The 14,446-nt window shown below is 46.2% G+C and overlaps 1 protein-coding gene across 1 annotated transcript in view; it reads right to left on the bottom strand.

Moving 5' to 3' along the window:
- Nucleotides 1-1,029: 1,029 nt before the first annotated feature.
- Nucleotides 1,030-14,446, bottom strand: part of mical3b (microtubule associated monooxygenase, calponin and LIM domain containing 3b) — an 18,895-nt gene continuing 5,478 nt past the window's right edge. Inside the window, exons 10-31 of the mRNA XM_027284303.1 lie at nucleotides 13,101-13,262; nucleotides 12,820-13,016; nucleotides 11,689-11,789; nucleotides 11,306-11,368; nucleotides 11,080-11,232; nucleotides 9,276-9,362; nucleotides 8,840-8,923; nucleotides 8,391-8,538; nucleotides 7,911-8,011; nucleotides 7,161-7,227; nucleotides 6,867-7,014; nucleotides 6,513-6,796; nucleotides 6,303-6,371; nucleotides 5,578-6,153; nucleotides 5,434-5,498; nucleotides 3,451-3,501; nucleotides 3,130-3,372; nucleotides 2,833-2,926; nucleotides 2,606-2,650; nucleotides 2,403-2,502; nucleotides 2,130-2,203; nucleotides 1,030-1,845 (exon numbers count right to left, since the gene is read on the bottom strand). Of these exons, the coding sequence (XP_027140104.1) occupies nucleotides 1,661-1,845; nucleotides 2,130-2,203; nucleotides 2,403-2,502; nucleotides 2,606-2,650; nucleotides 2,833-2,926; nucleotides 3,130-3,372; nucleotides 3,451-3,501; nucleotides 5,434-5,498; nucleotides 5,578-6,153; nucleotides 6,303-6,371; nucleotides 6,513-6,796; nucleotides 6,867-7,014; nucleotides 7,161-7,227; nucleotides 7,911-8,011; nucleotides 8,391-8,538; nucleotides 8,840-8,923; nucleotides 9,276-9,362; nucleotides 11,080-11,232; nucleotides 11,306-11,368; nucleotides 11,689-11,789; nucleotides 12,820-13,016; nucleotides 13,101-13,262 (3,097 nt within the window). The 3' untranslated portion in view covers nucleotides 1,030-1,660. The remainder of the gene's footprint in view (nucleotides 1,846-2,129; nucleotides 2,204-2,402; nucleotides 2,503-2,605; nucleotides 2,651-2,832; nucleotides 2,927-3,129; nucleotides 3,373-3,450; nucleotides 3,502-5,433; nucleotides 5,499-5,577; nucleotides 6,154-6,302; nucleotides 6,372-6,512; nucleotides 6,797-6,866; nucleotides 7,015-7,160; nucleotides 7,228-7,910; nucleotides 8,012-8,390; nucleotides 8,539-8,839; nucleotides 8,924-9,275; nucleotides 9,363-11,079; nucleotides 11,233-11,305; nucleotides 11,369-11,688; nucleotides 11,790-12,819; nucleotides 13,017-13,100; nucleotides 13,263-14,446) is intronic.

Below are 14,446 nucleotides of genomic sequence, written 5' to 3'. Positions count from 1 at the left end.
AATAAATCTGTCTGAAGTGAATGCTGCTGTCGTCTCTTTAAGAAAAACAAGAAGTGAAGAAAGACGGGCAGAAAATTAAAGAACACGTCGATCAGTTGAGGTCACGTTTCTTCATGATCAGTCTGTTGTAAACCATTTTGAAGTGAAGAAAGACGAACGGATTCAGTGAACGGCGACTTGTTACACAGTCGGTTGAATGTTCCTGTTTTTGTTGTGAGTTATTGATCAATCATTACTTCAGTCAGTTTCTTCATTGTGAACCAACGGGAAGTCTTACAGCAGACACGAGAAGAAGAAATCTTCTCTTTAACCGTTGCATGTTGAGAAACTAATTTTAACACTCAGCTTCATTTTATTAAATCTAATGATAAATTAAGTTTTACATCACATGACCTTAATCTTTATATATTTATATATACACACCGAGTCCTGCAGGTCCACCCCCAACTGTATGAATGGTTCACTCTCCAGACACCAGCAAATCATCCTCTCCAGGTAGACCATGTGACCTTTGTTCAACCTGAAGACATTCAGAAAATCTTTAAACTAATATTCAACTCAAAAAGTAATTCAAATGTGTGTGGTGGGTGTGTGTTGTGTGTGAGATATATATATATATATATATATCTATATATTAGATATATAGAGATATTAGAGATATTTATATGATATATAGATAAGAGAGAGAGAGAGAGAGATCACATCTCTCCCATTTTGGCTTCCTTGCATTGGCTGCCTATTAAATCTAGAATAGAATTTAAAATTCTTCTCCTCCTTACACAAGCTCTTCATGGTCAGGAACCATCATATCTAAAAGCAGATATAACCTTACTACCCCTCTAGAACACTGCGCTCTCAGGCGCTGGGTTCCTTGTGGTCTATAGTCTCCAAAAGTAGATTGGGAGCCAGAGCTTTCAGCTATCAGGCTCCTCTTCTGTGGAACAAACTACCTTTCTGGGTTCAGGAGGCAGACACGGTCAACACCTTTAAGAATAGACTGAAGACTTTCCTCTTTGATAGAGCTTATAGTTAGTGCTGGCTCAGGTCATCCCCATTTATTTGAAGCTGAACTTTAGTCATCCATTCAATCACAGCTCAATACAAACCTGAGTAAGAAATGTTTAATAAAACACGGTGTGATCCTCTGACACGTCACACAACAAACTGTTTGTGTTAGCTTGTTAGCATCAGATGAGAAAGTGACATCACAGTCACATGACTTTAAACAGGAAGAGGTAATTAACATTATTCAGCAGGCGATCAGGTGAAATAAGGCACCCAGGTGAGCTCTGGATGGGTGAGCTGTTGGCACAGTAACTCAAATACATAACAGGGTTAATTGTACTCGTTAACGCCCCCTGCTGATGTCATGAAACAAAATGGAGGAACAATTTCAGCTTTGTGACGTTAAGACGTTTAAATTATTTAAATGTTATTTTATATAAAATATAAATATGGCAGATATATTTATACTTACAGTATGAATAGTAACGTAAATACTGTGAGTATAAGTATATATGTGGTATATAAATATATATTTAAGGTGAACGTGCTTGTACAGACGATCTCAGGAGGTCTGGACTTCCTCCTCGGCTCACTTTTTCACAGTAACATGAGCTCCTTTAATGATGATGTCATTATGACATCACTGCAGACCAGGTCAGGTCCAAGTGAGTCCCAGTCCTTGGGTCATCATGACCTGCTCCAGGTCCTGGTCTTCCTGTCTTTCCTGCTGTCTTTGTTCCTCCAGCAGAGACACCAGAGAGTCTCTCTGCTCCACCACCTCCAACATCTCCTCCAGAATCAGACGCTCCTCCACCAGCTCCCACTCCTCCTTCAGATGATCTGCACGAGACCAGGACAGACCGGGACAGGCCAGGACAGGCCAGGAGAGACCAGGACAGACCAGTTAAGACCAGGACAAACCAGGAGAGATCAGGAGAGACCAGGATAGACCAAAAGAGACAAGGACAGACCAGAACAGACCAGGACAGACCGGGAGAGAGCAGGACAGATCAGGAGAGACCAGGACAGACCGGGAGAAAACAGGAGAGACCAAGACAGTCAGTATTATGTCTATATCATCCAATCACTAATTATTCAACATCATGTGAGTCATGTGGACTTACCGTCCACCGCCATCCGTTCCCGGAGCTCCTGCTGCAGTCGACTCTGTCTGTCCTCCAGCTCCAACTCTCGAGCACTGAAACACAGCAGAGACCTAAACCTGGACCCTCACAGACCTGAACTTGGACCTTCACAGTCTTGACTGATCCTCACAGACCTGAACCCAGACCCTCACAGACCTGAACCTAAACCTTCACAGACCTGAAACTGGACCCTCATAGACCTGAACCTGGACACTCATAGACCTGAACCTAGACTTAATGTCAGGTACTCACAGTATCATGAGTTCAGATTCATATCGAACCAGAGAGTTCTTCTGCTGGACCAACTGGAACCACCGCTGCATGAGAGCCGGATCATCAGCTTTACCCAGACCTTCGGGGACACGACAACACAGGGTTACTACAAAGTACTACAGTAAAGTTCTCCTGCTAGAGTCTACTGCAGTACACAGATTACTGTGACCTGTTTAACTCACCTGTCAAGTGAACCTCGTCATCGTCGTTGGATTCTCCCCAGTAATCTGACAAACAGGAACAGACCTGAGATCAGTCACATTGTTAACATTCATTAAATTAGTTTGATACACACCTGTGTGATATACACCTGTGTGACAAGCACCTGTATGACAAACACCTGTATGACAAACACCTGTATGACAAACACCTGTATGATGTACACCTGTCTCTCTCTGTGTGTGTTTACCCGCTTCTCCTCTCAGAGCTCGCTCCACCTTCACTCCTTTCTCCTCCAACTGTCTCTGTTTCTCCTCCACATGCTGCAGCTGTCTCTGGATCATCTGAAACACACAGCAGAGTCACCTGTGACACCTGTCTCACCTGTGGCAAGTGTCTGACCTGTGGACCTGGACTTTGTCTCACCTGTGAGACCTGTCTGACCTGTGGACCTGGTCTTTGTCTCACCTGTGACACCTGTCCTCCCTGTCTCACCTGCGAGACTGACCTGGTCTCTGTTTCTGTCCTCAGTTGGACCTGGTCTCACCTGAGCCTTGTGGAGTCTTTTCAGTTGTTCCTGTTTGGCCTTTTGTCGAGCAGCTCTCTGAACTCGTCTGGTGATTTTGGTGTCCAGGTCTTCATCTTTGTCTTCGTCCCTCTGGAACATCGTCTCCTTTACACTTAGGCTGGACGGCTCCTTCGGCTGGGCCAGGATGCCCACCACCTCTGTGGAGCACGAGGACTGTCCATCAGAGTCCTGGATGGGGATTTTGGCTTTCAGGGAGCGTTTCTGAAACAGCACAAACAATGAGACCAGATCAAATCATACCAGACCAAACCAGATTAGATCAGACCAGACCAGACTTACCTTGATGGCATATGCGCGTTTAAAAGCCAGAGCGTGAGGGACATACAGAGGCTGAAAGATATGAAGCACGAAGCATGAAAACTGCAAAACAGACTCAAAGACTACGATTGTTGTGGAGAAGTTGCTGAAGTCAAAGGTCAATGGTGAGGTCAGGAGTTCAGAAAGTGTTCAGGAGCCTCTGATGTCTTATGCTGTATTATTTATTGACGCTTGGCCAAGGAGAATTAGAGACACTCTCAAAGTTCATCAGAAGTGCCTGAGTCGGTCTCACATTCTGCCCAACTCATCCTGGTGGATCGACTTTAAACCCCAAGATAACACCACAAATACTACACGCCCAGAATGAGTCACAGAGAATGTCTTTACCCATGGAGGTGTTATTGTCAGCATGTTCTAGTCTGGAGACACAGATGTCTGTTTACGCAGATTGGACCGTCAACAACAAACTATCTATTATGTCTATGAAGGCAGCAACAGGTCTCTGTGACCCTGGACACCACAGTGTTGAGATAGACTGGCACCTACTGTTCCCAACCAAAGCCAAACAACTAATACTGCTGAGGACCTCAAGGCCCACACGGGAACCTTGTCTCATCTAAGGAGACAAAATTCCATAAAACCAATGAGTTCACAGACTTGTCAGTAGTCCAGACAGGAGCAAGCTGTGGTCCACGTCAGTTTTCAAGTCAAGTCAAGTTGACCAATCACGTGTCAGACAAGTCCAATTCCCGGTCCAGTCTCACAGTCTTCAAGTGCCGACAGTCAGAAAATAATTGGCTGTTTATTGACAGAGATATTTTGAGTCCAGCGGGAGTCCAAACAAGTCCAAGACCAAAATCTTAATTTTTGTTGATCCAAGTCTGACTCACAGCTCGAGGACCAAACACCAGGTTTGGTCTCTAATATGAAACTCCACAGGCACCGAACTTGAAAACTCTCACGACAATCTTAACACAGCATCTACCATCATGGATACCTGGTCCTGGTCTGGTTCTGGTCCTCTTTTATTGTGACTCTCTGAATCTGAGACGTAAGGTCGAACAGATCCAAATGCAGTACAAAACATCCGAACAAAGGTTAGTGTGTGACTGTGACGTCAGTGTGATGTCATAGTATAGTTGACGTATATAGTGTTTTTGTTGATTTATGACATCACATTACATCAATATTTCTAGTTCTGATGGTGAGTCATGATGTGATATCACTGATGGTGATTCATTAAGTGATGTCACTGATGTGATCTCATTAATGTGATGTCACTGATGGTGAGTCACTGATGTGATTCCTTAATGTGATGTCCTGATGGTGATTCACTTAATTATGTCACTGATGTGATCTCATAATGGTGAGTTCACTGATGTGATCTCATTAATGTGATGCACTGATGATGGTGATGTCACTGCTGGTGTCTCATACTTGATGTCACTGATGGTGATGTCACTGATGTGATCTCATTAATGTGATGTCACTGATGGTGATGTCACTGATGTGATATCACTGATGGTGATCTCATTAATGTGATGTCACTGATGGTGATGTCACTGATGGTGATGTCACTGATGTGATATCACTGATGGTGATCTCATTAATGTGATGTCACTGATGTGATCTCATTAATGTGATGTCACTGATGGTGATGTCACTGATGTGATGTCACTGATGGTGATGTCACTGATGGTGATGTCACTGATGTGATATCACTGATGGTGATCTCATTAATGTGATGTCACTGATGTGATCTCATTAATGTGATGTCACTAATGGTGATGTCACTGATGGTGATGTCACTGATGGTGATGTCACTGATGTGATCTCATTAATGTGATGTCACTGATGGTGATGTCACTGATGTGATATCACTGATGGTGATGTCACTGATGGTGATGTCACTGATGTGATCTCATTAATGTGATGTCACTGATGTGATATGTCACTGATGGTGATGTCACTGATGGTGATGTCACTGATGGTGATGTCACTCACGTTGTTTCGGACTCTCCTCTGCAGCAGCGTTGTGGAGTTCAAACCAGACTCTGTAAGACTCACACCTGATGACACAAACACAGGAAGTATAACTGTGACCTCACCACCTTTACCTCATTCTGTCTGTATGTGTTACATCATCACCTGTAGCTCTCCTCTGATTGGCTGCATCCTCCTTCACCCTGTCTGCTCCTGGAGGTATCGTCCTGCCCCACTTCTTCTTCTTCTGCTTCCTGTTTCCAGAGAACACTGCCCTCCAAAGGGCTCTGGCCCCGCCCCCTTCCATATCCACCAGCACAGGGGGCGGAGCTTCTCTGAGCCCCTTCACCTGGAGGAGTGCCTCACCGCCATCTTGTAGGGGGGAGAGGAAGAGGCAAGGGGGGAGGCTGTGGGCTCCTCTATGTCTCCTCCTCCTCACCCCCTCGGACGTCGCTGCCTCCTCATCTGACGTCCCTGTCACCTGCATGAGCGGGTTCTTCTGTGGCAGCTCAGGGGTGACATCATCAAAGAAGCCACTCCCTGCGACAGCTGTTTCCATGACAACGACAGGTGTAAGTTGTGTGGGCGGAGCTGTGTCGGAGTCAGGCGTGGTAACAAAGGAGGCGGTGAAGGGCGGAGTCTTAGATGAAGGTGTGGAGGAGGTAATGCAGGCCACGCTGGAGTCCACAGGTGTGCCACGGTGTGTGATGTCACTTCCTGCTACTGATGAAAGCTCCTCCTCTGAGGGAGATGAAGATATGTGACAATCACAGGACAAACTTTTAATTAACACCAGCTGATCAGCAGCTCGTTAAAATGATCACATGACTAACGGACAGGGGCAGCTTCATGCTGGATGTTAAAACTGTGAATCTGATCTCAAATTCTACCTGTCTCCTCCTCTAACAGGAGCCACAGGCCGGACTGTCGCTCCATGTCCTGGGGGCTGTACTCACCCTCTACCAGCAGGGGGAGACATGACGTCATCATTACATCACAACAACACATGACATCACAACAACACGACATCACAACAACACATGACATCACAACATTTCAGAGGATTCAAACTAGAGACATGACAGGACACAGAGACTCACCGTCACTGGACTCCACCTCACTACTTCCCTCCTCCCCTTCCACCTCCTCCTCTTCTTCTTCCTTGTCTTCTTCTTCCTCCTCCTCCTCCTCCTCCTGCTCCTCCTCCTCCTCTTCTTCTTCTTCTTCCTCCTCCTCCTCCTCCTCCTCCTCCTCTTCTTCTTCTTCTTCTTCTTCTTCCTCCTCCTCCTCCTCTCCCTCATCTCTCAGATGGAGCTGCAGCGTCTCCTTGCATGAGGCTCTGGCATCCTCTGAGGTCACATGACATGGTTGGCTGCTCTCTGAGCTGAAACACAAAGTAAACTTCATTGTTTTGTTCTTTCATGTTTTCGTCTTGATGTACTGAGCCGACTCACCTGGATCTGTGGTCCAGGTTGAACCGGGTCAGGGTTTCCTCAGAGACCTCCTCGGGCTCCTCCAGCAGCTCCTCCTCCACTCTTGTCGAGCTCTGCCAGTTTTCGAACTCGATCCTCTCCAGCGTCACTGCCGCCATCATGGATACACCTGCCAACACACCAACACAGCCACACACACACACAGACACACACAGAAACACACACACACTAAAGCCCACATTGATCCGAGTTATGGAGCATGCTCAGTATGAACAGGTGAAAAGACTTTATGGACAACAAGTGTAGTGAACTCACCTGAGGACCGACGGCGGTCTGCAGAGACCAGAGAGTCTGCAGAGGACGGAGCTGAGGCTAGAGACACCTGTGAGGAAAACAAACGCAAATGAAACATAAAACAAACGTATAAAACGTAGTAATCGCTTTGACACATCAAACAAAACTGGAGGGAACACGTTGCCTAGCAACCACTCAGCAAACATAAAGTCAAACAGAAGGAATGCCCTCACAACCACCCATTACCTTAGTAACCACTCAGAACATCCTAGTAACCAAAACGCTATGGTAACAGTCTGGACTGTCCTGGTAATAGCTTGGAATATCATAGCAACCACATAGAATGTCATGGCAACAATTAGGAACACCCTAGTAACCACCTTTACCACTCAGGTAACCTGCACCCGTAACCATAGAACTACCCAGGAAAACTATAGCAACCACAACCAGGTGTTGGTACAGTAGTAAGCAAACCACTCCAGGACGCCTGGAAACACCTTGAAACACCTGGACAGCCTGAGTCACCACGTGTTCCAGGCTGACAGTTGGTCACCACGACAAAAACGTTGTAACAACCATTCAGATGAACTGTAGGAACCTCTTGGAACAACCACCGGTGACCATGGTAACACAGTTAGTGACCCACGAAGACGGCACAAAGAAGACAGAGATGCAGAGTAAAGAATATAAGAAGAGTACTTCAGTGTGTCACAGAGAGGCAGAAAGTACAAATGAAGTAGAAGTACTCAAGTAGAAGTATTTGATTCTCACTGTTGATGTTTTGCGTGAAGCTCCGTCGGACGCCGGCGTCCTCTTCCTCGCCGCTGTCACGTTCAGACGACAGTCTGCGTGCTGAAGGCAATAAAACCTCCCTGAGACAAGACGAGTACAAACATCAGCTTTTATACAGACGGACCCCGCCACTGACCTCAAACTCATCATGTGACCATGACCGTGCTCTTATTGGCTGATTTAACCAAACAAACACACAATACAAGCATTGTGAGGACACACACACACACACACACACACACACACGCTTGGGGCTTCAACTGTTACTGCACAAAAATACACAAAGATGGTCACATGATGTTGTGACATCATCATGTGATGAGCTGAAATAAATCAAAGTATAAAAGATTCATTTGATAAAAAGTTCATGATTCAGTTTAAAATAAAACTCACAGAGTGGTCACACACTTTATTTATTTATATAAATACAGACTGACCTGGTTGGACAGACAGACTGACCTGTGTCCTGGTTGAAGGCGTAAGCTGCCAGTCTCAGCGTGCTGCTGCACTGGAAACACTGGAAACAACTTCGATGGAAGAAGAAACCTTCAGCACACAAACGCTCCATCAGATAAACTCTCTTCTGACAGAAGAAACAGCCCGACGACTGACACACAGACAGGTACAGACAGACAGGTACACACAGACAAGTGAGCTGAGAGGCAGACATGTCACTGTAACATGAGCTTCATTATACTAAGGTAGTTTCAGCTAAGAACACACTGTTTCTACCACAAAGCATCATTATGAATGTTATATAACTCATATTTGTTTTAATTATATTTAATATGGCTTAATTATATATAGAGATATAATATATAGATATATATATTATATATTATATATATATATATATATATATATATATATATATATATATATAATATTACATCATCATATTTTCTTACCAAGGTCACTTCCTCCTGGCTTAGCACCTGATTTGTTATCCGCTCAGCCAATGAGCTTACTCCACCAGTGTACATCTGCAGACACTGTGATCAGTGAGACAGACAGACAGACAGACAGACAGACAGACAGACAGACAGACAGATGGGAAATTCAATATCAATGATGTGTCCTCCCTACAGGATGAAGACCATGGACTCTGACTGAAAGCTCTTATGTGCTGTGTCTCGTCATCTTTATTATTGTTGATGTAGTAGTTGGTCATATCTCCATTAAAATTAAAGTTTTCATTGTTATTCATCTTTGTCTCTCTAAATTGATCTGCAGACGCCACCATGGTCCACCACGACCCACCATGGTCCACATAAAGTTCTAAAGAGTCAGTCTGACCTAACATCAGGTGAACCACAGTTACCCAGAATGCACTGCAGCAAGTACCTGCTTGTCCACGCTGAGGTCGGACTGAAACTTCAACTTCTCTTTGAACCGAAAACTCATCTGTTCCTGCTGACGAGTTCGCTTCCTCTGACGAGGCGTTTCCATGGAGACAAACATGATCCAACAGTCAGCACGTATTTCATATCTAATACTTCTACTTCTACTTATTGATCACTTCTCTTATTGATCACTACTCTTATTGATCACTACTCTTATTGATTACTTAAACAGCGTCGATCACTGCAGCTTCAGACAACATGGACGTGTTCTGAAACAGGATGTCAACATTAAAGTCAAATTATCAGTTTTACACTTTAATAATCTGCATGCAATATAACCGCCATCAGCAGCTTCTATGGACATAATGGCAGAGGAGAAAAGAGCGAAGAGGACATTGTCAGTGAAGCTAAGAAGAGAAAATGAGAGAATGTTGGTTAAGACAGTCCAACAAAGTCCAAAGTTTTCAACATCTCAGGGTGAATCTCATCCACGCCTGGCACCTTGCTACCAAAGAGTTTTTCGACTACCATGGCAACCTCTGCCAGACATATCGGCAAGGCTTCCCCCGAGTCTTCAGGCTCTGCCTCCTCCACAGGAGGTGTATTGGTCAGGTTCAGGAACTCATCAAAGGGCTCTTTCCACACCTCTGCAGTATCCCCGGTCTGGTCAGCAGTTCTCCACCCTGGCTGAAGACAGCCTGATCTGAGACATGCTTTCTTGTCCTGAGTTGTCGAACAGTTTGCCAGAACTTTCTTGAGGCCAAATGAGAGTCCATACCTGTGTCCCTGCACCTGTTTTTTTTGTTCCCACTATTGCTGAAGCTGCAGCCCTTCTAGCCTCCTGATACCTCTCTGCTGCCTCAGGAGACCCCCGGGCCAAGCAAGCCCTCCGTCTTTAGATTGATGGTCTCTTTGACCACCAGTGTCCACCGGTGGGTTCTTAGGTGGCCGCCACGGCAGGCAGTGATGCTGTTCTGACTACAGGTCCTAACATCCACCTCAACAATGGAGGTTTTGAACATGGCCCACTCTGATTCCAGGTCCCCTGGGAGGCACGAAAAGTTCTTCCAGAGGTGTGGGTTAAAGACCTTACAGACAGTTCAACTTCACTACACATTTACCAGGTGTTTCCAGCCGCCTTCTCCACCATCTGATCCAAGTAAGTCGCTTTGGATAAAAGCGTCTGCTAAATGCAATGTAAAGTAACCACCAGGTGGTGATCAGTTGACAGCTCTGCTCCTCTCCTAGATATAGGACCACAGATCTGTTGATCATCAACAAAAAGTCTCCCAGTTGAAATACCCAGATGATGTCTGGCTCCAGGAGGGGGTGCTGGTTTCACTTTTCTGGCAAGGGGCTGCAGCTTCTTTTTGGATGAATCATTTGAGTCTGTAAATCATGTTTATTCTGATCTGTCTTCTGACATCATGCTGATTTTATTGAAGAAAGGTTTTAATGAAACTGCAGTGATGTGATGATTCTATGACACGTCAACCAAACAACAGACATCACAGAGACGCAAACTAATAAATGTTTCAATTTAGGTTTGTTTCTTGAACCTTCAAGCTAGTTTACATGAAGGGAAACTACATGTTGATCCTTCTACTGGTTTCTACTGACTACCAGTTCTTTACCGGCCTCCATGACGACATGTGAAGTGGCGCTGTAGATAGCTGAGAGTCTGGAGACTGTGTGGGGGGAGGGGAGCTGGACAGAAGCTCCCCCTGTTGGTCAACATGCAGAGTCACATTCAGTCAAACACAAACTTTCGGACTGACACCTGTGTGTTATGTCACTGATCTCACCTGTTGACGTAGAGCTGCTGCAGCAGCAGAAGAAGTCCTGCGGGAAGTCAAGCTTTCGTCCAGCTTTGCCTGCAGCTGATTGGCCATCAGACGCACTCTGGAATGACTGGACCCGCCCACAAAAGTCTCCTCATCCGTATCTGGGTCACATGACTGAAAACAAGAACTTTATTTTACAGAAAATATCAAACTAGATATTAAAATGAATTTCTGTGTAAACACCGACCTCCTGCTGCTCTCGATACACTCCACTGGTCTTCATCCTTTTACCACGAGAGTCAGTCTGCTCCTGTGGAGACACAAAGGTGAGACCAGAAAGACCAGAGACCAGAAAGACCAGATAGACAAGAGAGACCAGAGACCAGAAAGACCAGAGACCAGAGAGACCAGAGATCAGAGAGACCAGAGACCAGAAAGACCAGAGACCAGAGAGACCAGAGATCAGAGATCAGAGACCAGAGAGACTAGAGACACCAGAGAGACCAGAAAGACCAGAAAGACCAGAGAGACCAGAGGCACCAGAAAGACCAGAGAGACCAGAGACTAGAGACCAGAGAGACCAGAGAGACCAGACAGAATAACAGAGACAGAATAATAGAGAACAGGAACCTTTGGATTTCTCTTTCTTGACGGACTCAGTCCCAGTCTGCTGAGGAGAGAAGCCGGAGTGATGAGAGCTGATCTCAGGTCAGAACTCCGACTCAGACAACCTGAAGCATCAAGAGACACAAACATGACATCACAACATCACAACATAATAACATCATAATATCACAACATCACATCATCAAATTAAACTGCTGCTATCCGTCAGTTGTTGTCTTTTGTCTCATTTGTCACTGTTCTCACCTCACAGCAAAAAAACCTCCTGAGACCCAGAACTGGGATCAAAGCCCAAGATCATCTGTCTGGTGGCTGGGACTTAACCCATGAGGCCCAGTCAGGCTGGCCTAAAAGAAATGGAACCACCACCCACAGTGACAGACATTAAGGTCAGGTCCATGTTCTGACCGTTCTAGTCGTGGAACGTGTGGTACCGAGTAGATGTAGTTGATCTCACTTACGAATAACATTAGGTTTAGAACCAAACTCTCCTTTTCTGGTGTTACCCAGAACAAGAGGGTCGGTGTGACTGCAAGCTGCTAAGATGAAGGTTCTGGATGTTTGTGCCTGTCAGGAGTCAGTCTGGAGTCCTGGATGGTGTCCTGGACAGGAAATCACGAAAGGTTTCTACAGTACTCCTGAGGGACTTTAGTAATCATATTGGTGAAAAGCCTGAAGGGGGTGTTTGGGAGGAATGTTCTGAGCTGAACCTGAGTGGTGTTTTGTTATTGGACTTCTGTGCCACACATGGGTGTGAGGTGAGGCCAAAGATTGACTGTGGTAAGAGCGTCAGATCTGTGTGTTTTGGAAAAAGAGCTCCTGACACAGAGCATCTCATCGTCTGTGCAGTCTGAAGACTCGGGGAAGCCTCTTCCCTGATGGACATTTCAGAGGGGGTCAAGAAGCTCCTCAGCATCAAGGCCCAGGTGAGCATAAGATCCCTGGACACTAAAGGTTCTGGACATTGGGCTGTCTTGGCTCACACACCATGTCAGGGTCATGTGGAGGATTTGGTACCTTTGGACCAGCAGACTGAGGACATGGTTCCCATTTTTTTTTTTTTAAGAGTCTGTGTCGTCATTTGTTTTGTTATTTGAGGTTGTTTTTTTGGCCAGAGAGTTTCTTCCTGTCTCTCACCTGCAGGGGGCGGCATGTCTTTAAGCAGCTGGTAGAACTGACTCAGGTACATCACCATGGACAGAGAGTCCGGCTCTCCGACTGACGACATTTCCTCCACTGTGAGCAGAGGAGAAATCCCAAACACCCGCTCAGCCACGTCAAAGCCAAGCCACGTGTTAGCCTCCACCGCTGATTGATCCAGAGATTCAAAGTCACTGAGAACAGACAGAAAGTCATGTGTCCTGTATGTTATTTCATGCATTTATGTTATGTTATCAGCTGGACATGCAGATGTTTACATGACATTGGGTCGATATCGATGAATCAGAGCACACAGAGCGAGACCACTCTTCCAGGAAGTAGTCAGGTCGTTAACGGCAACGCCACGGTAACCACGAGTCTGTTCCTGACACCAAGTCAGCAGCTGATTGGACTGAGACAACGAATCTGTCAGAGAGGAGACAGGAGACCGGTGACATCACACAGGATAAGACAGGGGACCGGTGACATCACACAGGATAAGACAGGAGACCGGTGACATCACACAGGATAAGACAGGGGACCGGTGACATCACACAGGATAAGACAGGGGACCGGTGACATCACACAGGATAAGACAGGAGACCGGTGACATCACACAGGATAAGACAGGAGACCGGTGACATCACACAGGAATGTCACCGGGTCCCGTTTATCCTGTGTTGATGTACACCGGTCCCCTGTCTTAAATACCTGTGTTAATTTCCACGGTCCCCGTCTTATCCTTGTGAGTCACCGGTCTCTATCGGTGTTCTCCGTTTCTTATCCTGTGTGATCTCAGGTCTCCTGTCTTAATCCTGTGTGGATCTCACGGTCTCCTGTCTTACCTGTGATGTCTACCGGTCCCCTGTCTTATCCTGTTGTGATGTCACCGGTCCCTTGTCTTATCCTGTGTAATTTACCGGTCCCCTGTCTTATCCTGTGTGAATGTGTACCGGTCCCCTGTTCTTATTCCTGTGTGATTCACCGGTCCCTGTCTTTATCCTGTGTGATGTCACCGGTCCCTGTTCTTATCCTGTGTGATGTCACCGGTCCCCTGTCTTATCCTGTGTTATGTCACCGGTCCCCTGTCTTATCCTGTGTGATCTCACCGGCCCCTGTCTTATCTGTGTCATGTTACCGGTCTCTGTCTATCCTGTGTGATGTCACGGTCCCCTGTCTATCCTGTGTATGTCACCGGTCTCCTGTCTTATCCTGTGTGATGTCACCCGGTCTCCTGTGTCTATCCTGTGTGATTCACCGGTCTCCTGTTCTTATCCTGTGTGATGTCACCGGTCCCCTGTCTTATCCTGTGTGATGTCACGGCTCCCCTGTCTTACCTGTGTGATGTCACGGTCCTGTCTTATCCTGTGTGGATGTCACCGGTCCCTGTTATCCGTGATTACGTCCCTTCTATCCTGTGTGATGTCACCGGTCCCCTGTCTTATCCTGTGTATTCACCGGTCCTGCTTATCCTGGTGATGTTCACGGTCTCCTGTCTTATCCTGTGTGATGCTACCCGGTCCCCTGTCTTTCCTGTGTGATGTCCACGGTTCCCTGTCTTATCGGTGTGATGTCCCCGGTCCCTGTCTTATCCTGTGTGATGTCACCGGTCCCCCCCTGTCTA

Source organism: Larimichthys crocea, chromosome XI (genome assembly GCF_000972845.2).
Source record: "Larimichthys crocea isolate SSNF chromosome XI, L_crocea_2.0, whole genome shotgun sequence".
NCBI lineage: Eukaryota > Metazoa > Chordata > Actinopteri > Sciaenidae > Larimichthys > Larimichthys crocea.
Note: the sequence above shows the minus strand (reverse complement) of the source record. Positions and strands in the feature narration are given on the sequence as shown.